The 23,624-nt window shown below is 45.1% G+C and overlaps 4 protein-coding genes across 5 annotated transcripts; 2 read left to right on the forward strand and 2 right to left on the reverse strand.

The window, feature by feature from the left end:
• Window positions 1-2,385: 2,385 nt before the first annotated feature.
• On the forward strand, window positions 2,386-3,853 carry DFL_003185 (uncharacterized protein; the record flags this gene model as incomplete). The annotated part of the gene is made up of 2 exons (XM_067632086.1): window positions 2,386-3,116; window positions 3,172-3,853. The coding sequence occupies 2 exons, from the start codon at window positions 2,386-2,388 to the stop codon at window positions 3,851-3,853; spliced, it is 1,413 nt and encodes a 470-aa protein (XP_067490391.1).
• A 2,245-nt stretch (window positions 3,854-6,098) lies between these two features.
• On the reverse strand, window positions 6,099-10,190 carry DFL_003186 (uncharacterized protein; the record flags this gene model as incomplete). The annotated part of the gene is made up of 4 exons (XM_067632087.1): window positions 6,099-8,011; window positions 8,103-9,715; window positions 9,903-10,017; window positions 10,079-10,190. 4 exons carry the CDS (start codon window positions 10,188-10,190, stop codon window positions 6,099-6,101), a joined length of 3,753 nt encoding a protein of 1,250 aa, XP_067490392.1.
• Window positions 10,191-11,124: 934 nt separating this feature from the next.
• Window positions 11,125-12,685, reverse strand: DFL_003187 (uncharacterized protein; the record flags this gene model as incomplete). Of its 2 annotated transcripts, XM_067632089.1 has the most annotated exons (4): window positions 11,125-11,395; window positions 11,465-12,427; window positions 12,505-12,524; window positions 12,668-12,685. In XM_067632089.1, 4 exons carry the CDS (start codon window positions 12,683-12,685, stop codon window positions 11,125-11,127), a joined length of 1,272 nt encoding a protein of 423 aa, XP_067490394.1. The 2 variants fall into 2 exon arrangements, with proteins under 2 accessions (XP_067490394.1, XP_067490393.1); XM_067632088.1 differs by having other exon boundaries at window positions 12,509-12,681.
• Window positions 12,686-21,526: 8,841 nt separating this feature from the next.
• On the forward strand, window positions 21,527-22,543 carry DFL_003188 (uncharacterized protein; the record flags this gene model as incomplete). The annotated part of the gene is made up of 1 exon (XM_067632090.1): window positions 21,527-22,543. One exon carries the CDS (start codon window positions 21,527-21,529, stop codon window positions 22,541-22,543), a length of 1,017 nt encoding a protein of 338 aa, XP_067490395.1.
• Window positions 22,544-23,624: the final 1,081 nt, after the last annotated feature.

Below are 23,624 nucleotides of genomic sequence, written 5' to 3' on the forward strand. Positions count from 1 at the left end.
CCGCATGCCAGCGGCACAGTGCTTATGCGATGATTCTAAGACGTGGCAAGGAGAGCACAACTTTCGGGTCGGAGACTGGAGCATCAGTTCGAATATAACACATCGCCTTCAGACTTTGTGTTGTCGAGACGTCGAATGCCGACCCTCAACACAATATCGAATCTTGACTGTCGCACAAGCCTGGGCTCGTAAATTTACGTAAACCACAAGCCTTGAGTCTGCTGCGGCGTGTCGAAATTGAAGAAATCCCAATTGATCAAAGCGATGTCTTGTTTAACCTTTGACATCATACCGGTCAAAGAAATGACCGAGATGCATCATGCATGCACAAGAGAAGTTTCCTGAATCCAGATCCGGCGGCCATACCGATATATGTATTAATAGAATCAAGTGTCAATCTAATGTCAAAGAGTAGAGATACCATATCGAACTAAAATCAGGCAATTCATACATGTATCTAAACATACATTTGTTTCTTTATGCATTCTGAGCACACAAAAAGTCGGAAGGGCAACGCTGGGGTTCGGATACATATCCGCTCGGTGGCATTGGCCAGGTGGGAAACATCATCAGATGGCTTTTACCCCTTTCTCCCGCGACAATTCGCAGTGCGAATGGCTCTAGAACAGAACAATATCCGGCCGGGTTCGTGTAGCGGCGACTAACAAGGAATAGTCGAACACAGCTTGCTTCGAATCAAACGAGACGATATGAAACCACAGAGACATTTATTGGCTACTACTATACCTATTGTCAGCGGTGCTTGTGGCCGTATGCTGCGGTTTCAATGGTAAGTTGCCCGCCGTTATGAAAGGGGAAGTCCGATGGCTAATTAGACAATTCGATAAAAAGAAGCTTAAAAAATAATATATTCTTTACAGTGAGGGGTTGCCTAACTTCAGGATTTCTCATTAAGCTCGAGGGTCCAGTAGAGCTAACACTAGCTAACCGCTCGCCTTGACTGCCCGAGGACTGGATGTGGCCGTGCTGACGAATTTTTCCTAACTAACAGTTTTTGCGGAGTAAGGCTGCGGACCATGTCCCCAAACGAGCCAATCTGTCGCAGATGCAGTGCCAAGAGTCCGACTGGATGCTCGCTTGAGTTTCACCAAGGGTCTGAGGAACACGAGGAACGTCACACCATTGAAGATTCAGATGACTAGGCAAGGGGCCAGCTGCTTGAGCAACTTGTGTTTACCAAATGCTGATACAGGAGGTCGGAGAATTCAGAAAACACGACTACCAGCCATCATTGGCAGACGTACACCCTTCACCACAAAGCAGGCGGTTCATTACACCAGTTGCATTCCTCCACTGGGCTGGCCGGCGCCGGGGATGCATGTCGAGACTTCTGATAACCTCGCCCAATGACACCACCACACATACTACGATATGGGGACAGTGCGGTTGTTTTTCTACCTTCCCCATGCCGGAAGGGAACTGATTCGATAGACTCGTTACCGTTTTGAAACTTTTGGAGTAAGATCCATGGATATCCTCGATTGAAGCACTTACCCAAGAATCCTCCCACTATCCTCCTGCTCCAGTAGGAGCGCTCGCAAACATTACGAACCTCACAACGATTGTTTTCCAGACCCTGCCCGTCGTAAATGCAAAACGCCATCTGATCTTCCGCTGGCTTTTTTTGTGGTTATTTCCCAAAGGTAGCTAAATCGCGACGAGTTGCTGAATATGTCGTCTAGTATAGGCTTACAGGGGTACGGGACTCGGCTTTGTAGCAGGAATGTCGACAGCCACGTACCTTGCACCCCAAGCCGGAGGGTTTCGATATGAGCCCCACGCTAAACAAAACGTTCGAAGGCAAGTAAACTCGAATGTTCCTATCTGAAATTTGCAGTACGGAGTAACATGCATCCAATACATAAAGGCTGGTAGATCCCACTGCATCATCTCATTCTTTCTTCACCACCACCAAGCTTAGCGGCCTGCATTCCTCGGTCAATCATCTTTTCACTTCAACACGCCAGTCGTGCTTTCTTTCTTTTCTTCTTTCGTTCTACCTCTTCAGTCTTTTTTAAAAGTTATTATATAATTTCATCGCTGTGCGATTTGTCCATTTTCGGTTCTACAGCCATCATTCTTTATTGTAACTTTTAACAGGACAAAGAGGCAGCGCCTTTTCTAGCCATTTATCGGAGTCTTGCATTCTCTTAGATCTGATATAAAATGTAAGAGCTTATCCTTATCGACACTTCGCCTAGATTCTTTTTGAGATTCATATCCTGCGGTGCCGGTACCACCAGCAAATGGCTGGACTCTTCTCGTGTTCTGTAGCTAATCTTTACTTTTCATTATAGCATCTTGTTTCTTTTTTCTTTCTTTATCTTTTTATTATCAGTCGTCGATCGACTCACATTATTCAAGATGAAGTCCTTTGCTCTTATTTCCACCACCTTCCTCCTCGCCGCTCTTCCATCCTCTTTCGCCGCTCCTACCGCTTCCAACGAAGTCAGTGCTAGGTGGTTCAAGCCTGACGAGCAGCCAGCTGTAAAGGCAGCTCAAGTTGGTGATATTGAGGCTCAAGATGACGATGCAGCCGATGATTACGTTGTTATCATGGCCGAGGGCGAAAACAGACCCTGGGCTGAGATTTTCGCAGAGATGGGATATAATGCAACTGAGGCAACGACTTTCGGTACTAGCATAAGAGGTTTTACCACAAGTATGAAGAAGTCTACGGGTGTTAGCATGTTCTCTCTTTCGAATGTCGCCATCGTTGAGAAGAACATCATCTATAAGGCTGCTGTTATGCCATCGACCTCGAAGCCAGAGAACATGCCTCGAAGCCTTGTTAAGGAGAGCTTGAGGTTGAGCTCTTTGGCTAAGAGACAGAACGGCCAACAGGTCTTCATTGAGCAGAGCACTGCCCCATGGGGTCTTCAGAGAATTTCTAGCGACGAAACCGTTGTGGCTAATGGCCGCAGAGACACCGACTTGACTTTCAAGTATCGATTTGATCAGGCTTCCGGCTCTGGTGTCGATGTCTACGTTTTGGATACCGGTCTCAATGTTAATCACGTTGATTTTGTTGGAAGAGCCCGATCAGGCTTCAGCGTTGACGGAAGCACTGGCGCAAACGACGCACAGGGCCATGGGTAAGGAACATAGGAATACCCCAAAACGAAGAATAATATAACTAACATTCCATAGTACCCATACCGCTGGAACAGTCGGCTCTAGGACTTTCGGTGTTGCAAAGAACGTCAACATCATTGGTGTCAAGGTGCTCGGGGACAACGGCTCTGGCTCTATTGCTGGAATTGTCGCCGGAATTGATTCCGTCATCATTGAGCATGGAAAGCGCTCAGACCAGGCTGACTTCCAAGGTTCCGTTATCAGCATGTCCCTTGGCGGCGACGGTCTCCCCCGGGCCATGTTTAATGCACTCCGAAAGGCCACAGATGCTGGTATCCACGTCTCTGTCGCTGCAGGTAACGAGAACCAGGATGCTTGCAATACCTCCCCAGCTGGTTTCTCCCGCCAGATCCCAATCATCTCCGTTGGTGCCACCGATATCGATGATGCCCGTGCTTCTTTCTCTAACTTCGGTAACTGCGTTGATATCCACGCCCCTGGTGTCGATATTGTCAGCACTTTCAGCACTAGCAACACTGCCACTAGGTCCCTTCAAGGAACTTCCATGGCTTGCCCCCACGTCACCGGTATGATCGCAGACCTCCTTGTTCTAAACCCCAACCTCAGACTGGACCCCACCGGCATGAAGAACCTTGTTATCTCCAAGGCCCAGCAAGGTGTTATTAGAGCCGGTACCAATGTTCCAAGGGGCGGCCAGGTTTTGTTGAACAGCGGCTTCCCCGGTGTTCCTGCTTAAATTTAAAGTTTAAACTTGTACATTCTTCTGCTATCATCTGCCTCGAACAGCTTCTTTTCATTGTATTTTTATAGCGATTTTTTCGCTTTTTCTTATCTTCTTTTCTGTATCTGAATATACCCCCCCCCCTACATTCAGTATTCAGCATTTGTTGCATTCATCTGGAGTTTTTCTGAGCGGTTCACCATCAATGAAAACATTCGATCGGATTTCAAGATTTTATTCTTCCATTGTTCGTCCTCCTTCGTTTTACAACGTAGTCTGAGTGCCATATCCATCTAGATATCTGCTGTGACCGTACAATATAGAGGTTTCGTTGCTGGTATGTTTGCAACATTAATGGAATCAATTTTCAGCGGTTCAGAGTTGTGAGTAGATAGTGACCACTTCGTGGAGGCTGGCGCGAGACCAAATAGATACAAATTAACACACCATGGTACGGTAGCACTAATTAAACTACCCAAGTATTTAGAACCCCGGGTTCCTGTCCCAAGACTCTGACTTTTTCAGGAGCATCCCCTTCAAACAAGTGTTCTTGTTTCCTTGCGAATACGTTGAGAGGATAGTGGTATCCGCGGCGGCCCATCTTAGTGCGGATTCAGCTCTTCCACTTTAGCATCCAGCTTCTTTAATGCACTTTAGCACCCACCTTATGATCCAACCTCTTTATTTTAGCATCCAATCTCTCCATCTTACGATCCAACTGATTTATATACGTCTTCAAATTTTTGTGGCCCATTTCCATTAGGACTCGAATGTCGCTTTTTCTAAAAATATAACTAGCTACAGCTACTCATAACTAGTGTGAGGTAGTGATATGGTCTCTAGGAGACTACCAGCTATCTAGCTGGCCCATCGGCTATAAATAGGTAAATGGACGGTATAGAGCGGTGGGCGGTAGGCCCGCCTATAAGCCTGAGGGAACACAAGTGTCTATTGGAAGAAAGGCCTAAATAACAAGAGCTCGCGCTTGTGGATAAAACATAGAATACTGTAAACTGGTGAATGTTCGTCTGTATGTGTGTATGTATATGTCGTATGTAAGTAAGATGTCCCCCGACAGGACCCAGCATAGCAGATTACAATTTATAGACAAAACGAATGGGTGCGCCGTCGCCAAGCTGTGTTGAACAATAAAAAATACAACAAGTCAAGTCCACCACTCCTATACCACCTTCACCACACTAGTATCGGACAGCGTCTTTCAGTATTAAATTTCTTCACCTGAGTGAGGTGGCACAATATAACAAGCTATGTGCTATACAGGTATGTAAGTACTTTCTTTGGTGCCCACGGGCACTTGATCGCTTCCCATCGCTTTTTGAACTCTTCGGCGTAATCAAAATGATTATTTTTTCTCGAGCATTCACGAACAATATATTGGGTAGGGTTGGGCGTAAACCTTTTACCGTATACGTATATACATTGCTTTAAACTTTGATGGCTGTGTTTATTAGCACACCAAGTACACCCGATTTTACTAAAAATGGAAATCCACCGTCTGGAAAACAATAATAGCTACATAAAATGAATTTGAGCCGGTAGTCGAGCTATGCAATTGAGGGGATGCTTTTATGATGAAGCCGTATGCAAATCTGATTATACTAGTTCAATACCATACATATTTATATAAACGGACATATCAGAACCAAATATGTCTATATTATTCTGCTTTGATCGATTGGGCATATCTTGCAAATCAGCTCGTCACGAAATTCACCCAATATAATATGGCGAACATATATATATATATATATATATATCAGAATATGAATAAGGAGTGTCTCAGATCTACGGTGGTTGGATTTAGAGACTATTAGAGACAAGTGGTTCTATTACAATTCGATCGCCGCCAGTTCAAAGTGCAGACTTGTAGGCTAGTTGCTCATGATCAGGATTTGCAGTACTCAGTTGATTAGCCAAAGTGTTTTGTTAATACGTTCAGTCACACCAAATACAAAGGGTCTCAGGCTTCGAACACGTGCATCCTATGAATTGGAAGGTATAGTGAATCTTCGGGTTAACTTTACGGATATCCACATGGTCAACTTACCCTTCCCTTGTTTTACACCTTCTTTAACTAAAATAACCCATTTTCCAAAAATCTGGAATGTGATATGAGTTTCGGGGTTTAACGAACGATTAATAATATATGTTAGTGCATCCTAAGTAATATTCAAATGTAAAGCATACTCTAAATCTGCAGTGGGTAGTATATTTCATTAATTAATTAAGGATTAAGATCTTAAGGAGGATCGTAACTATCAAGTAGCGGCTCTTTGTCAACCCCCAGCCGGCGGATTCCATCACGGCCTTGGTACCAACCAAACCCATACGTGTGTCCAAGCTTTTCGAGAATCTCCTGTCGCTGGACAGTTGACATCCCCCAAGTATCAACAAGGTCATCTAACAGAGTACTGCCCTGACAATAGGCAATCATGGACGCCAACGAAGTCGGTTGTCTCGGGAGATATCGCTTCCTTCGGAAAGTATACACCAACACAAGCGTACAGCAGAAAAGCCCCAGGATAGCAAGTGATACAATAGTCAACGGTGGTGACATGACGACTCTTTTCTCATACTTATATGCCGATCCGCTGAGGTATCCACCGTTAGAGTCCGTGCTCCCCTCTAAAAACAACTCGTCTTTATTCTGGGAAGCAAATATACTAAAAGCAAGAGCGAATGCATCACTAGCAAGTTTTCCTAACTCGGTAGGATCAAAATAATCAGACCCATTCTTCGCAAGGCGGGTCATCAAGAGACCTTCCCAGTCCTGTACCCTGAACCCTGGGGTTGAAATGTACGGGCGGAATATACTGGGCAACCCGGATTGAAATCTTTGCTTAGAAAATCCTGGTTCAAGGTAATCGTCGATCTCCGAAGAATTGCCTAGTTTTTGGGATGAATGAATATTCCCAAGCCGGTCCACCTCGATACTGAAGTTTGCAACTGTAACTTTGGGCTGGCAGACTAGCAATGTTTGTTTCGGCTGGCCGTCCATGACATACCCCTTTGCACCTCGGCTATACAGACGATGTGACCATGAAACGGGTACGATATTCCAGCAAAGACTCTCCCTAATCGATTTCAGCCGCTCCTTTTCCACAAAAGAATCACGCTTCTGAGCGGATATGTACACCAATTTGTTGTCATCATCTGAGGTGTCCACGTAGAGTTCTCCAGAGTTGTCGATACTAGGAAATGGCCATCTACCAAAACTAGCGTTATGGTATTCAGGCGACATGTCTGTCAATTCTGGTGGCTTATACCCAAATACTGTTCCGCAGGGTAACATATCTGAAGGATTTCCTTCGAACGTATTTGGAATCCGCAAAAAGGCGGTTGTAGTGCTGTTATTATTATTATAATATATATGTTCGCCGTTAGTCCCGTTCAGAACGGGGCGGCATTCCATGCTACCGCTAAACCCCAAAGTGGTCGTGCGGTAGAAATCAAAATCCATGCTGACATTTAATCCGGGTGCAGGTTTGACGGGTAAAAACATATGCTCTCGGGTTGACCAAGGCGGTAGTGGTATATTATCCGAGATGTTCGCTCGAGCTGCAGCAAATGGATCTAGAAAAACGTCTTGACGTCGCATAAATTCCGAGTCGCCTGGCTTCCAATAGTAAAATTCAACCGGGATTATAGGCTTCGTTACTTGAGGTTGGAAGTTCATTTCCGTCTTAACTGCCCTAACATCTTCAAAAAAGATACCTGGTAATGTCACAGCAAGAAGGCTGACCAAAACTGTCATGAAGGACACGACAGAGAGGAGGAAGTCGTGGGCAACTAAAGACCTTGCTATCAGGACTGCGGGTATAGTTTGGTACTTGAGGGACAAGCTCCGTCCTGCACATACGTTCCTCTTAAGGAGATTGTAGAATGGCTGGAGGACCGAGATATCTCGATTAATAGAGACCCATATTGGCTCCAGAACTGTTGCAACCAGGGTTGGGATAAAAGCCCAGATTAAATTGAATGTAAATGAATCAGTGGAGAGAAGTGGGAGCCCCGAGTCTCTACTTTGGATGAAAAGAAAAATTATAAAAGCGGCTATGGCGATATGAGCAACAAGGAATGAGGCCCCAATTTTAAGTCGCAAATGGAAAGGAATGCTCTCCTCCTTGAGGACTGTGCGTTGAATCGGAGTTTCTAATCCGAGCCAGTTATAGATATATTAGTCTCAGTACAACAGTAAACGGAACATCATACAATCAATTAGCAACCTATTTAGACGACTTACGAGATTGAGAAACCGATATTTCATCAAGTTTGTATATCAAGTCCCCAGAAGAATCTTCCCAATATCCGAGGTTTAATTTGCTCTCGCCAAGGTTCTTTTTTAATATCTTAGTACTCGCCCTGTCTAGCCCGTTAAACATTGAGGGTAGATCGCTGCGGGCAATGAGAGCCATCGTAGAAGAGAGTGAATCCGGATCACTCTTTAGGGTCGAATCCCTTTGGTACGAATAAGCACAAAGAATAATACCCATCAAGAGCACTAAGCCGAGAAAGATATCCGAGACGATTGCAAAGGTCCGATCAATAACTATTGCCTGGCCCCGGACAAGAACCGTACCAGTTGTTGTTCCATTGTTGCGGGTTAAAAAAGCAGAGCTTGTGCTCATTGCTAAGCTGAAGAAGTGCTTGTATGTCCGTTCAGTAGCATCCCGTAGGACCGATGCGTCCAAAAAAGCCTTCTTTGGGGTTGTCCCACTAAACAAAGTATCGGCAGCCTTAATGTTCGCGTTCGCGAAGACGGATATGTCTGATCCAAGAACCTCATGCGTTCCACGATTGAAGAGCGCGGCATCAAATGAAAGGAGATTAATGTCTCCTTTTCGAATATACCTTCGAAAAATGGGGGTAGCTTTCCGCTCCAATATAGCGCGGTTGGTTGCATTAATGACCACATCCTGTTGAAATTCTTGGACTCCTCTTAGCTCACACAAAACCGATTTGAGCTTCACTTTACTCTCTATTCGGTTGAACTGGCCAATGGTCGCTAAAGTTGTGGTATTTTTGAAGCCACACCATTGACTAATTTGCTGAGGCCGCCGCCACGTATACCCATATGTGATATCAGGGCCGTCATCGTCACCAGGTTCCCTATTAATGGTGAATGTGCTCGTTATATTGCAAAAGTCATCTTTGAATTGATGAGAGACGACATGAGTTACAATTGCAACTGCATCTTGTGCACTAGTTCCACTAATTCTAACATTAGTTGTATTAGAAAACGTTGGCTCGACACAATTGACATCCAAAGTATAAAATAAATCGGTCAAAGACCAATTGCTCGAGACAGTAAACCTGTCGTCTTGGAATGCCTTGGAAGGAACGACTGGGAGGAAACTATTTCCCTCGGCGGTAAACTTCGGCAAACTCCCGTTCAGCCTACTAATTGTATACTCCGTGAACAGGAACTCCGGTGTTAAAGCTGAATCACTGCCGTTGAGGGGTAAAAACTGAGCAGTAATATTGAAAGTAGTCCCGAATTCAGATGTCTTGTCAACTGTCGCTAGTATACTACTTTGTAGCGGTGTGATGATGAGAGTCGCAGTTAAGAATATTGTCGACGAAAGAAAGACGCTCCAATGTCGTTTAAAAAGTGCTCTGAATGGAACGAAGAGAGGAAATTGGTACTGATACTCCAAAAATAAGGCGTCCGAGCTTGCGCCGGTTTCTTTTGACAGATCATAGAACGGCTCCAGCCGTTTACAATCTAAGTCCACGATTGACCAAGCAATCCCATAAAGAACCGCAATCAAAGTTGGAAGGTACTGAATAGTAAAGTACTGCCCGAGAGGTAGATCGTCGATATCCTTCATAAAAAGCAAGCCCTCATTGCGATTGCTGAAATAATAAAGCGTTTCAATAATAATGATAAAGGATAAGGTTAAAATATTAAGAAAGATAAGATATGGAAGCCGAATTGTAAAGGGTTTCCAAAAGTTACTGGTATCATATTGATCAACTCCACTGGAGCCAGGGTGAAGATTCGGACTTGCTACGGATTGCCCGGAACGATACGGCGGAATACCGTACAGGGGTGACAGCGGGCGGAAAGCCGTCTCCATGAGCGTTGTCCTTGAAAAATCCGAGCCCGCGTGAGACATGGGTGTCGTAGGCCGTAAGGTCGTCACCTCGTCCGACCGCTACCCTCGAGTTAGAACCAATATTATATTTATATTAAAAGTGGCTCGGTTGCAGACTTACGCCAGGAGATTGTTGCCTTGATTGCATCGTTCTGGGAGACGGATGAGCCTCGCCTCTTGAACCTTCTTCCGAAGGCTTCCCTAATCTTGTTTTTGATTGCGAACGGTTTCATTTCAGGAAATATCTTGAGATTTCGTGTGGCTATGATATACACAATATACCAAAGCCAAAGCGCCTGTCTGACAGTAAAGTTCGTGTGTAACACTGCAATTCGATGCAAGCCGGTTAATTGTATACGGCAACGCGAATGGAACCAGCCTAAATGATAATGAGCCTAGCCAGAGGAAAAGATTAAAAATATATAGAGAGCAAATCGAATAGCATAGCGAGGACGTGAGGCCGCATACAAGAAGATCACATAGAACCCCTTACTTCTTATACCCAAAAGTCTCATATATCGCTGTGTTTATTCCTGGTTCCAGAGGATTAATATTTCCTGTAGACCCCACCCGGCGCCATTAACGCGCTGTCCCACCCGCAGCGCATGGCCACCGCCCTTGTCCGTCATCGTGTCTTTATTTTAGTCGCGATAAAGCTTCCCCGCATATGCATGTTGATACGCCAATAGAAAGCATGGTCTGCGAATTTTTCTACCCAGAGCGTTCATTACAATAGATTTGGAACACAAGTAAATCAATGGCAGGCGCTTCGAGAAACGATCCCTTGGTTTGGGTGATTTCTTGGCGCTAAAAATAGAATGGACCGCCTTCCTCTCTTGGTGGGTGGCTTGAAATCCAACAAACTCATGCTCATGTAAACATTGGCCGTCGACAACATGCACCAGATAGGGGAGCAGCCTCGAAGGCAATGAGGAGTTCGGGATATTTGATAAGAAGTGCATGCAATATTTGGCAAAACATCCATGAAACCTATCATTTTTAATTGAAACAACTCTAGGCTCGCAAAAAACAATGGACATCATATATCTAGATTGAACATTAGAGCTCTAGTACGGGCGGGTATCATTATGCTGGGTAGGGAATATATCAATATGTACATGGGCAAAATCCTATTCGAACGAGGAAGATCTGAGAAGTGATTTCTGGTTAGTCGATAGCCCGTCGCTTCCACCCACTTACCCCCAGGATGCCAAATGCATTCTCTTCCCAGTCCCTCTCGACATCGTGAACTGTCTCATCGAGCGGCTGCAGGCTCCATTTCCGGAACGGCGCAATATCCAATGTACTTTCATAACCTGCTTGATACATTTCATAGCCTGTCCATGCAATCATTGCGGCATTGTCGGTGCAAAATTCGATTGGAGGAAACGCGAGGTCCACCTTGTCAAAACTATTGAAGTCGAGCTGCTTCCGAAGGCTATCTCGTGTGATAATTAACGCCCCGCCGCTCCGATGAATGCACTTAGACTGGGGGGCGCAGACTTACACTTCTCGTAGAAATCTATTAGAGGCAACTCCGCCACTAACTATGACGGTTTCGATATCGACATCCTTTTCCCGTAAGCTTTCAAGGGTCATTATAACCCTAGATGCAAGGTGTTCCCAACACCGCCTCATCACCTCTCGTGAAAGCGCCTTACGCTCATCTATTTCGGCCCAGCCATCTCCTTTCGTTTTTCTTCTCGTGTCTACCAGTCTATCGACACTGCTTCTCAGACCAGCAAAGCTAAATTTCATAAGCCCCCTATGTCCCTCCTTCTTTGTGCCACCTAGTGACACAGGCAATCGCCACCCATATAGCTCCTGTAGCTGATCACCAACTATATCGGTCTTCGACACCTCATATTGGCTATCGAGACCATCTGGCAATGCAAACTCTTCAAGCATTTTGCCGTAGTTTGTATCTTTCTTTGACTTGAGAGTTTCTTTTGGTACGATGACCCTAGCAACTTTATCGATACAATCGCCAACCGCAGTGTCAATTGTCTCGGCCAGTACTTCATGGTCAGTCAAGCTCCAGCTCACCACAATTATAGTATGGCCGCCACTGACAAGCAAACTTAAAAAAGGGTATTCGGGGTTATCAAGTCCATTGCCTTCCAACGCTCTACACAACCTCACCGTGAGGGCATGAGCTTGCATATGATTAACACCGACAAGTGGGACGTCCCACGCCAAAGCAAGACCTTTAGCTGTTTCCAGTCCGACATCAAGAGACGATACCATCCCCGGTCCACGTGTGACAGCGATGATATCTGGCTTCTGCCCATTAGGCAGGTGCTTTATCGCAGTCTGTATCAACGGAGACAGGCTACGTCTGTGTGACTGGAACGCCGTTATGGGATTTATTCCCAAAAACTTGGTCGTATCAGCAGTCACTTTGCCGTGAAATGGCAGAGTTGGCTTCCCAGAATCCGGGATTTGAAGAATAGCCACAGAGGAATCATCACTACAGTTCAGAGCATCACCGTCGTTAGTTAGGGTATCGGGTCGTTCTTCAGAAGTTAATGGGTATAATCTTATTACAAACCAAGAAGATTCAACACCTAGTACAGTAAAGAACCGTTGAGACCTGTATTGATACTGCGAGATCAATTGCTTTTGACAACCTGTAGTCAAGATTGTCTCATGGTGTATAATTTGAGATCGAAAATGCAACGAGGTGAATCGTGCCACCGTCCCAAAAAACGTTGCCGCCGTCATACATATATGTTGGCTCCAAACGCCGTATCTCAAGATCTTGAGTGGCACTGTCTAAACGCCTCCGAGATTAAACGACTGCTGGCTCCAGATTTACATACGCGGAAGTCTCGTGGAAGGTTTATCCCAGCCGATCCTCTGAAACCTTCTAGTCGATCGATTTTTGTCCCACAAAACGACTACACGTCCAACACGTTTTGTTTTGCCGTAAACGTCAACACGGCTCAACACAAACGCTTGCCACAACAACTCTTCAACTGCACTTCAAGTCATAGTGGTGCGATTAACCTAAAATTTTTGAAGGCTAAACCGTAAACCAGATAATCAAGTACGATAAGAGACTCAACCCGAATATCGATACTAATATTTTATTCTTATTTTTCTTAAACTGCTAACAGAGTTAATTATAATTTTAAACTACAATTGCCCAGACGCTTTCGGTTTGCCAAGCCTAGAATCGATGCGTCGATGCTCCGTACGCTGCTCCGTAAGTATAAACCACTTAGTACCATCCCTCGATACGCGACCAAGATAACCCGATATCTCCGAATCTGCGCAGACTCCTCTCTCGAAAAAAAATAAATTCTGTGGAGAACTTGAAACGCCTCCTGCAAGCCACGAGGATGCAACAAAACACCAGTCCAACCGCAATTGCAACGCCACAACACACCTTCATGAGATCCTTACATGAAGTTGGTACCAAGAATGAGGTAGGATTCAAAAAATACATCTTAGACTATGAAATGTTCTAGGGTTGTAGTAGGGTTGGCCCTGGGCACCAGATCGCTTTCTCATATTGGAATATAGCATATAATCAGAGAGACCTCCTATCCTTCTTCACAAAGCCTCAGAACCATGTATCCATCTCAAAATAATGACTCGTAGGACATTGATAGCAAACTCCTTCGTCAAAAACGGATATCGACATATGTAACCTGTAAATTTGTGCTTCCAAATTGTCTGCGGGTTTTCAAATCGGTATGTGGTGGCTAGGCTTTAGCAATCAATGAAAAAGTGAGGGGTATCAAGGTATGTATGTAACTAAGCTAGATAACGCTTTGTCTCTTGCAAATATTGGTACAGCTGAGCTCAAGACTGACTCTCACCACCTGAACCGAAGAATTTCGAAGTACTGACATACATCTTAGCCGATTCTGTCCGATCTCGAGTGTTACAAGAATGATCGGCTCCATCGTCGCCTCCGCGAATAAACAATCAGCCTTGGGTCCCGTTCCTATGACGGTATCGTCTCGTATTCGTCTGTGTTTGCAAAAATGACACTGCCCCCACGGTCCTTCCGATTTGGGGCTAATGGGATCGTTCATCCTCGTGCAACTATCGAATAAAACCGCCACCCTTAGGAATGTGTTCTGCATATCATCTATTTGCGGCAAAAAGACGCTTAGGCAGAAATTTCAAAGAACATCACACGGACAGTGATGTTTGGATTTTGTGTCTCTTTTAGGGACTATTTAGAACTATTTTTTTAAACTGATAATGATCATCGCTTTCTGGACATCTATAACAGGAAGATGATTACGAGAAAACAAGTCAACTAGCTGACTATGGCGTTATGGACACCGAGTCCGGTAGTCGGGTATCCGAAGCAGGAGCGTCCGCCCGGGAAAATAATTCTCTAGAATAAGAATAGGACTTCATGTCCTTCACTAGCTAGATCAATAGGAGCCTATGCATACTGCAAAATAACCGCCAAAAAGCCTCCTCCGTGTAGTGTAGCTAATTTGTATCTAGGGCATTGAGCCTTAGACATGAAAAATATGCGTGTTGGTAGTTATTTAGGTAGATCAATACGATTCTGCATGTTCGATCTGTGAGTGATCTCGAAGTTTCACACGGCATGTTCCTTGAAAATATCGTAAGACTGCCGAGCTCGAGGTTTGCTTGACACGGCGATGTGTATGTATTCTAGTTACCTCACAACTGTAAGCCCCGTAGTTATCTAGTCGTAACAGTAATCATGATTATACTTGTCGCATCGATTTTAAACATCTGATTGATATTAGCTAAATGTCACCTAAGTATGACTCTTTAGCAAATTCGTTATTTTGGAACTAGGTTTTAGTTCTTACGTCCAGTTTTTTTTTTTTTCGAAACATCTGATTATACTCTCTCTTAATGCCCTCAACTTGACACACGAGGAAAACTTTTGCCAGTCTAAATCCAAAGCAGAGCCAACTAATCAAAGACGGTCACCGACAAGGACCGGGCGTCATTTTGTCTTGAACTAACTTCTTACAGGCGAGCCAGTCTTATAATGTTCATACATGCTATACCTTCCCAAATGCCCCTCCCAAGGATGGCTCCGTCGGATGTAGAGGGCTATTTCCAACGACCCTCCGCCTGTTTTTTACTTTGGTTACCTGCCGGTCCTTTTGGAGCTGTCTATACAGGACTATAACTCCGAGAGTTAATTTGCCTCATGTTCATCTCCGGACTCAGGACCCACGAGAAAGGCTACGAACATCATGGAACCTTGTCACATCAGGTAGTAAACGAGCCAACCAAAGTTTTCCATCTGACCTGTTTTACATACAACCTGCGCTTCAAACAACAGATTGACAGGTTAGTTCAACAAGCACTCGAACCCGTATGTTACAAGATCATCGACATAAAATATTTCCCCGAAGGAGAGGTCCGAGTAACGTTAACTTGTGTATTAATCCCACATGACAGTTTGGTCAACATACGATACCCTCATTTGTCGTACGAAATATGTCTGAGCCGGGAGGGGCGACCAGCCTCCCGTAGAGATCCTAGGGTCCTTATATAGCCCATGGCTTTCCGAGGGCGTAATCCGGGTCGAGAGCGCGCCGCCACCGCGACTTGTTGCTGTTATGGACACCCCCAGGAGGTTAAGTTTTTCCTTTTGATTACTCGCCTGAACGATTAAATGCAGGCATTTTGCATCAATGCGTCATGCGCCGTCGGTTCGTGGTCGTCGAAATGGAGGGGTGTCAAGTGATATGATTCGATTTCTCCAGGAGGATTTAATAATGTATCCGCTCTAACCAGGCAAGCCATCAGCCAAAAAGATCGTTTTTAAGTTAGGCAAAAGGCCTAGAGCCCCGATATGGTGTACCGAAGGCGTGCATTCGATAAAAATCTACGACGGTATTGTGTCTGCGGGTGCTTTTGAATGTGAGAGGATATCACATTTCATAGCCATTGCAAAGTTCTCGATCAAATGGGGTGGAATTAGATTTGCAAGTATGAACAACAAGGCGGTGGCCTGGCTCTTGAGCAAGCCCTAAACATCTGGAAATTGAACACGATTATCACAACTTGAAACGAGCAACTAATACGGCCATTGAACACGCTAGCTATGCATGTGCAGCCAAGTAGAGAATGTCCTCTCTGTGTTCGTCCACGCCGACAGGGCGGCTTGATGGTAGCCGAGAGACCCCTGATTTGTAGGCGTGTACGTGTGCATGCTGCCCGAAATGTGCTTCTGTTTACGAAATTTATGTGGATAACCGGGCAGAATTACAGAATAGCCAACCACTTTGTTGCAAACAAATCAAGCCGATGCATATTGAAGACTAGTGGGTCGATGTAGCTGCAAGTGTCACAAAGTCAACTTTAGGACCCAAACGTCGCCAAAGCCGTACGAGACATCGGCAGCCTGATTCAGTGTTCGGGAGGCATCGAAGTTCCGATATTCTAGTCCTAGCATGCTCGCATCAGCATCCATGCTTCGAGGTTCATCCGCCAGGGGGGGTTTAAGAGAGAAAACCCACCATTTAACCCATATTAAATTCGGGAAGGAGTTCGCAATGTGAAGAACTCTTACCTGAGCTTAAGTCGGCGAAAGACGGAAATGCTTTCAAACCTGACGGGCCCGTTGATCCCTTCCACATCTGGACTCACCGCCTCCTGTATCGTTTAAGTCGAAGCGTCAAGATACATATGTGCCCACAGGAACTGCCAAGTTCAAGAGTGGGGTCCGCGAGTAGCTTGCTTTAACTCTTTCGAACGTGATCGAAAATTTCGTTCCCTGGCGCATTTCCTGGTACATAAGCAATCCAGACGTTTCACTGCCGCAGGGTCAGATTTGCACTCATCTTTTAGATCTGTATCCAGCCTAAATAAACGGGGCGAAAGCCCTGTCTGTTTCCCCAAGACATGCTCTGTATGTAAAACTCACACAAGGCGACTCAGGCGTATTAATTCGATTGAGGATATCATCTCGTTTCTTAAAACCGATTTAGTATAACTTAAGCTCAAATACCCAGTCCTATGTTTTAATTTATGAGGGAGAAACCGATCAAGCTTGCCTCTCAAGATATAGTAATGCGGCCAAGTCCCCTTTCTTTTCTCTTCCATCCCAGTTGCATGCATCGGCAGAAGTGGGATATGTGCATAGTCGGAATTCCCAGCATCAGGGTGCTTGACTAATGTCCAACAGCATCATGCGATTAACGAAAATTTCGAAATAACCAACATCTACACCTTGCAATGCAGATTGCACAATGCTCAAACTCTGCGGCCTAGCCATATGCATGCATGCATGCAAGCCGGTGGCACATCTCATCATCCACTCCCAACTCTTAACAATCGGAGATGTTCCCTAGAGCTGATTGTTTTTTGTTTTTTTTTCCTTTCAAGGGTTCTGGGAACATTTTGTGAGTGATCATGACATCTGCTCGATTCAACCGAAAATCGCGTATCGTGCAAATCTAGGCCGCCAAGCACAAGTATGCACACCGGGATATCTATCCGTCTTCTGATTGGATGACGAAATTGCAAGATCGAAGACCGTTGGTTAGATCAAGATCTGAGAGCCTATTTTTGGGGTGGGTCCATAAAGCCACACAAAAGAACGAAGATTGGATCCAATAATTGTACGGGATAAGAATGCCCGCTAGCCATATCAGGAATACCCTCAGATCTCAGCGGAAGCCGGTCACACCGCTGGCGGTTGGGAGAAATGCCGCCCAAGATTGCCACTGGAAAAGGGAAACCGTTTGTTGTTTTTATCACCGAAAGAAGTCAAAAGGTTTGAATAGGCATGCTCTAATTCTAATTAGTTGCAGGATCGTATCAAAGCCATTGAAAGCAATCATCAGTGTTGCGGCAAACAAACAGTGCATCTTGAATCGGATTCGAAGCATTGGATGAAGTTCTCCCCCAGACCCGAAGAAAATCCGTTTCGATCACTATGAGCGACCCACGATATGGGGCAACTATTAATATCGGAACCTATATTGCGACGTGGATATCCCTAGAAAGGTCTTGTGAAGAGAGTGTGAGGAGAAATACATTCCAAACCCTCTCGAAACTGTCCGTTTAGCCGATGCGGGCATGTCTCAAGAAAGCATCAAAGCATCATCTTTCTATTTTGCATGTTCGCTGGAGTGCCAGGGATCTAGCAAATGCTGTGTTAACAAACATCCCGGCCGTTGAGATCTAGACCGTGATCCGACTTGGCCAAGAGCTCCACTATTGGAGGGACCCTGGCGTTCTGAGCACTCATTTCGCCTACCCCTAACCATTTCATCCAAAAGCAATGCTGTACTATCAAAGACACGCGGGACGACTCCTGATTATTGGTGGGCCATTTTAGATTGGGGGTTATGACGTAGCTGAAATTCCCTTGGATTCTCTTAGGTGCAGTCCGAAGCCAATACAAGCAAGTGGGTACAAACCCAAACCGAGGCTTTTAGGGACACCAATGTTTGCGAATGATGAATCCACTTGAAGATATCTCGTGTTCTTTACGTTCCAACAGACGTATACGATCTACAATTATTAAAGATTTGGCGGGAGCCTACCGAAGGCCGCTGCGTTAGTTTCCATAAGATGTCAATCAATGGACCAACAATACATACATACTCATACTAATTACCATCATGAGCGCTAGGGTGCGAAGAGCCTTCTATCTCCGCCGCCAGATCGTCCGCTAGGACAAATATTCCTCCATTTGGCAGTGAACACCCCGAAGCGACGAAAGCAGCCGGGAAAAAACCAGATGCCAATGCCAGGATCCAAAGTTAATCTCTTTTTGGCATGGGTTCAGCTCGAATGCGCCACAGGAGGACCCCAATCTGGCAGTGGGTTCTCCTCACCACCCCAGTTGAGACCTCTTTATTGATTTTCATCGGCGACCTCCTTCCTTATCCTTTCGAGCTGGCCAACCTTAGCGGGGCCAGATATCAGACGCTCTGCTACGTAACGGACATCCATCTAGTCTCTGCTGGCTGCCTCGGTAAATACCGTTAGAACCGGCATTGCATCAAACAACCGAGTGGAAGAGGAACTCGACCCTTAGTTAGCGCCATTTTCAATCACATCGACTTGTGACGAAAATCGGCAGTCCGGAGGACTCAACAGGCATATGCCTGCGGGAGAGACGATGAAAAAGGCTTTCGGCTGCATCCAGACCTTCGGGTTGTCAAGGTTTTGCCAGCTGGATTCCGATTCTATGTGATCTTGACAAAACCGTTAAAGGTTCTAATAAGGTTCCAAATTATTGGATACGTAAACCCAAGAACATATTTCGGTGCCACTAAGACACAGCGGCTCCAACCCCTCATCATAATATATGTGTTCTTATCAGCTCTAAAGAATTGACTTGCTGTAGTACATGCTGTATTGTTGGTACACAATCTCAGGAATCTTAGGATGACGTGGTATTTCATTTCTACGTTGAGCATTCTCTCGAAGGAAAGAACTCCGATATAGTTCATTCAGCGCACTCCAAAATTATGAACAGATCTCTCCCTAAGGATGGGATGAGACGATTTGCGCATATGCGGCATGTCTTCTATGGACAGCAGATTTCCTCACAACAAGGCTGGAATATTCCTACGTATGTATGATCTCACAGTGTAGCTAGAAATCCGGCTGAACCCATATGGAAAAACCAGAATCAGGAGTCTCAGCAGTTCTGCCGTTTTCTTTAATTTTAGCCTTTGGTTTTTCAAGATCGGTAATTTTAACAAGTTGTGGTTCAGGAGCCTGTGACTTTACTGCTTTCTTTAGAAGATGCCGCTTTCCCTGAAGCTAAGCCTTAAACAACCCGCTTGGGAGAATTGCGCGGTTAAGTTGAATCTCGATTCAAATTAGGCCACTGTGGAGTACCGCCTGGTGTATCGGACTCAGTTGAATTCAGTAAGAAATATTGAGTATTTGCTGGGGTTTCGAAATTTCAAGCTATTTTGTATCGAAAATCGAGAAGATAAGGCTTGGCGAGGATCCGCCTGACTTCTTCTGTATAGTAATAACATAGTCGGGAGATCGGATTGATGGTTATATCTGATCTGCATAACGAGCATGTCCGATCCTCACTAGACGCTATCAGGAAGGCCAAGCGTCCATGGAGCAAGAACCAAGGAGTAAACCCAGTTCCTCCTGAGCTGCCAGTTGGGTTACAGAAACGTCGACGATCGAAATGTCCCCCAGCAAAACGGATAGAGTTTATGTAACTCGTCTGGAATCCCTCGGTTTTAGTCTATTTCGTACAATCACGGTGGCTTCGATTGCGAGTAGCACAGTCTCTAGCGCGATAGGGACTCTGATGGATGTTTTGTCACTTATCAATTCTCGAGTTTAAGAACCCGTTAAAAAAAACCCCATGCTTTACTACTAAATTCGATCTCTGCTCACCCCATTTCCACCTTTCTTGACTCGAGAAAGTAGAGTTTTAAACGCCACACCTTAGCTTTGGTCGCTCGACAGATTCTCAACAGTTTTACATGGGATTGGGATTCTAGACCACAAATGCGAGCAAGGTGGCTTTCGAATTCCCATCCGATGGTCTAATTTCCATCCCCGTGGTATCGTTAACTTCTGGTGGTCGAAAGAGCCTGTGTAAATGCGATACGAGGTTTGTGATTTGATGGCGAGCCTAGGCTAGCCAAAGCGCCTCAGAAAAAATAAAAATAAAAATAAAAATAAAAAAATAAAAAATAGGTTTATGAAAAAGCAAACTGTTTGCTGCCTCCACATCGTCATCGTCAAGTCTTAATTTCCTTCCTTGACGGCGGGTCCCACGGCCTTTTCAGCCTTAGCCTCACTGTTGTCTGAATTCTTCTCTTCCCTTAGCGATTCTCTTCCATTTGCTTTTGCCAAGCAACTTATTGTGCTTCTGATTGAGGTGGTTGTGCTTTTTTTAACATCCCGGTATTCCCGGATCTATTCCCCGCAACTCAAGGGCAACCGCCCGTGGAGCTTCCCTGTTCCCTCCCTGTAGACAATTTTCTTTTTTCGCCACTCTACCCGTCCAGGGAATAGAAAGCCTGTGCAGCTTTTCTTGGGCCGATGGGGTGGTTTTTCGTCCCCAAAGGTGGACAAAATTTCATGTCCACACCTTGGGCAGGAGCCCAGGAGCGGAACTATAAGCACCCAAGACGTACACATATGCATATTATCCATTAGTTTCGTTTCTTTTCCTTGCGTACTTTTCAAGCTGAAATACATATACCCTTCTCCCGCCGTCTTCCCGTTCGCTTGTACGCTGAATAAAACCACTCCACCTATATAATCACCATAAGCTCATATCTCCACACTATAATATTCTTCTTCTGCATATACACTCACCTATTGCCCCATTCTTAATTACACCATTCTTTTCCCTTAACGCAAACATATCCGGAACATATTCTTCTAAGGTATTCCTGACATGACCCTTCTCAACTAAGTCTGCGTTGTCATGTCAGTGCTGATTTTATATTAACTCTTAGCGGGCCATCTAGCCGGTTGCACTACATATCCTCAAGAAACACAAAAGGAAGAATATCTTAAGAAGAAGACGAAGAGGCAGGGAAGGGTTTATACTTACGTGAATACACCCGATCGTGGTCTTTCAAAAATTACAAAAACTACAATAATGCAGCAACGTCGGGGGCCGTGGTCTCCTTTGGAAGATGCAAACTTGGTGTCTTTGGTTCAAAGATTCGGAGCCCACAACTGGGTACGAATATCACAACTAGTTGGAACAAGGTCGCCAAAGCAATGCAGAGAACGATTTCACCAGAACCTCAAGCCTCAGCTCAACCGTGATCCAATCACACCAGAGGAAGGCGCTTTAATAGAACAACTTGTCGCCGAAATGGGGAAACGTTGGGCAGAGATTGCCCGAAGACTAAAAGGCAGAAGTGACAATGCAGTTAAAAACTGGTGGAATGGTGGCATGAATCGACGGAAACGAATGTGCATACGACAGAAACAGATTGAAGCAGGTCGCTCGTCGGTAGAACAAGAGCGAGCATACAAGCTAGTATCCATCGAACCTATGCCGCGCTCGCCCTCTTTCAACGGTAGCCCTCAGCAGCACACGCCTCATCATCCAACTCTTGCCCCATCGGGTCATTCTCAACGGCATTACGTTGAAACTGCTCTACTTTCACCCCCTCTTTCTATTTCAATGTCGAGACGAGGGTCTAAAGAAACAACTCCTGCTTTGACTATGGATTCTATCTCACCAAATTCAACTTCTCCAAGGCTACCTGCCTCGCCTGCTGTTGATATCAACCTACCGCCTCTAGCGAATAGGGCCTCCACTGGGTATTCCCACCAAACCTCGCACCTTCAAGGTCTTTCTTATGAGGATCGCAGGCGAAGTCTTCCTCACCCGCTCGAGGAAAGAAGATATCCACAAGCGACACAGAGTGAAAAGACATACCTACATAGCTCACTTACTCATAGACCTTCTCAAGAGCATGGTGGATATCTTGCACAGCTCGCAGAGCTTTCACAATCCTTCCGAATTACGGAACCGAAGCAAATTCCACACCCTCTAGCTACTCCGATGACCGTATCATTCCCAACTCTCCCAGCTACACCGCTTTCTCCTGAAGGCCCCAACAAAGATCAAAGGATGACTCTATCCAGCATTCTTATATAATATCCTCACAAACCTATTTCCATAATTGCTATTCAAATTTCACACCCATTTCGATTGTTTTAGCGACAACATCCTTTCGAATATGCCATTTTATTACCCGCACTATGCATGCCATGCTCACAATTCTCTTTTCTTATAAATACTTCCCCTTGCTTGGAGACGGGTCTGGGCAGTCGTTTTTCTTTCATGTTCTTGTGTTTTTTGTTTTTTATTATTCATCTGGGAGGAAATTTAGGGAATGGAGTCCGGCAGGTCTTTTTTCATCGACATTTTTGCATTTGCGTCGCTATCGTTTGGCTTTATTGGGCGGGCTATCTATCTCGTTCGCCTGATTCATTTTCTCTCTCCATCTCATGTCAGATTTCTCCGGCGTTCTTGGGCTCCTTTCCTAATAATTGTATAGTAGGTGATCTTTGGTCACCAATACCGATGTTACCCAAACACGGGCCTATAGTTGGCTCTCCAACTTATTATTATTATTATTACTATTATTATTATTGTCAACCTCATGGATTTTCGGGGTCTGTACCAACAATTAGTGGTGTATCTAAAATCTGAACAACTTACCACAAAACACATTTTGGGGATATCAACACTTCGCTCGTGCCTCTGTAGTCTACGTATTCAAATCATCATCATTCCAAAGTTATGTGAGACTCCAACATCGCGAGATGGCCACTTGGCTCACCTACTACTACCTAGTGGAACACAACCCAGATGGGATATCACGCTAGAGAGCAGTGCGGCCTAACTCTAATAACCGGTCTCTCGAAAGGGAAAACGGTAGTGGCAGCACATTATGGAATGTGCCTTTGTGGTAGCACGACGAGTAAGAAAAGAAATGGCTGTTGCTTCCACGGGTCCGTTTTCTACCTGCGGGTGATTTTTGCAGCCAGTTTACCCTCGCCTGAAAGCCATTTTCACTCCACCTCGGAGAATTATTTTTTTGTGATGGACAACGGCTTAGCTATTGACATTCTTGGACTTATACGGTGCGGTTATACTTGTTTTAGGTAGCTCCAACAGATATAAGTAAAGAGCACCGATCTATTACTGTTATATTGATAGCCCAGTGTAATCT

Source organism: Arthrobotrys flagrans (genome assembly GCF_004000055.1).
Source record: "Arthrobotrys flagrans strain CBS H-5679 chromosome Unknown unitig_0, whole genome shotgun sequence".
Taxonomy (NCBI): domain Eukaryota; kingdom Fungi; phylum Ascomycota; class Orbiliomycetes; order Orbiliales; family Orbiliaceae; genus Arthrobotrys; species Arthrobotrys flagrans.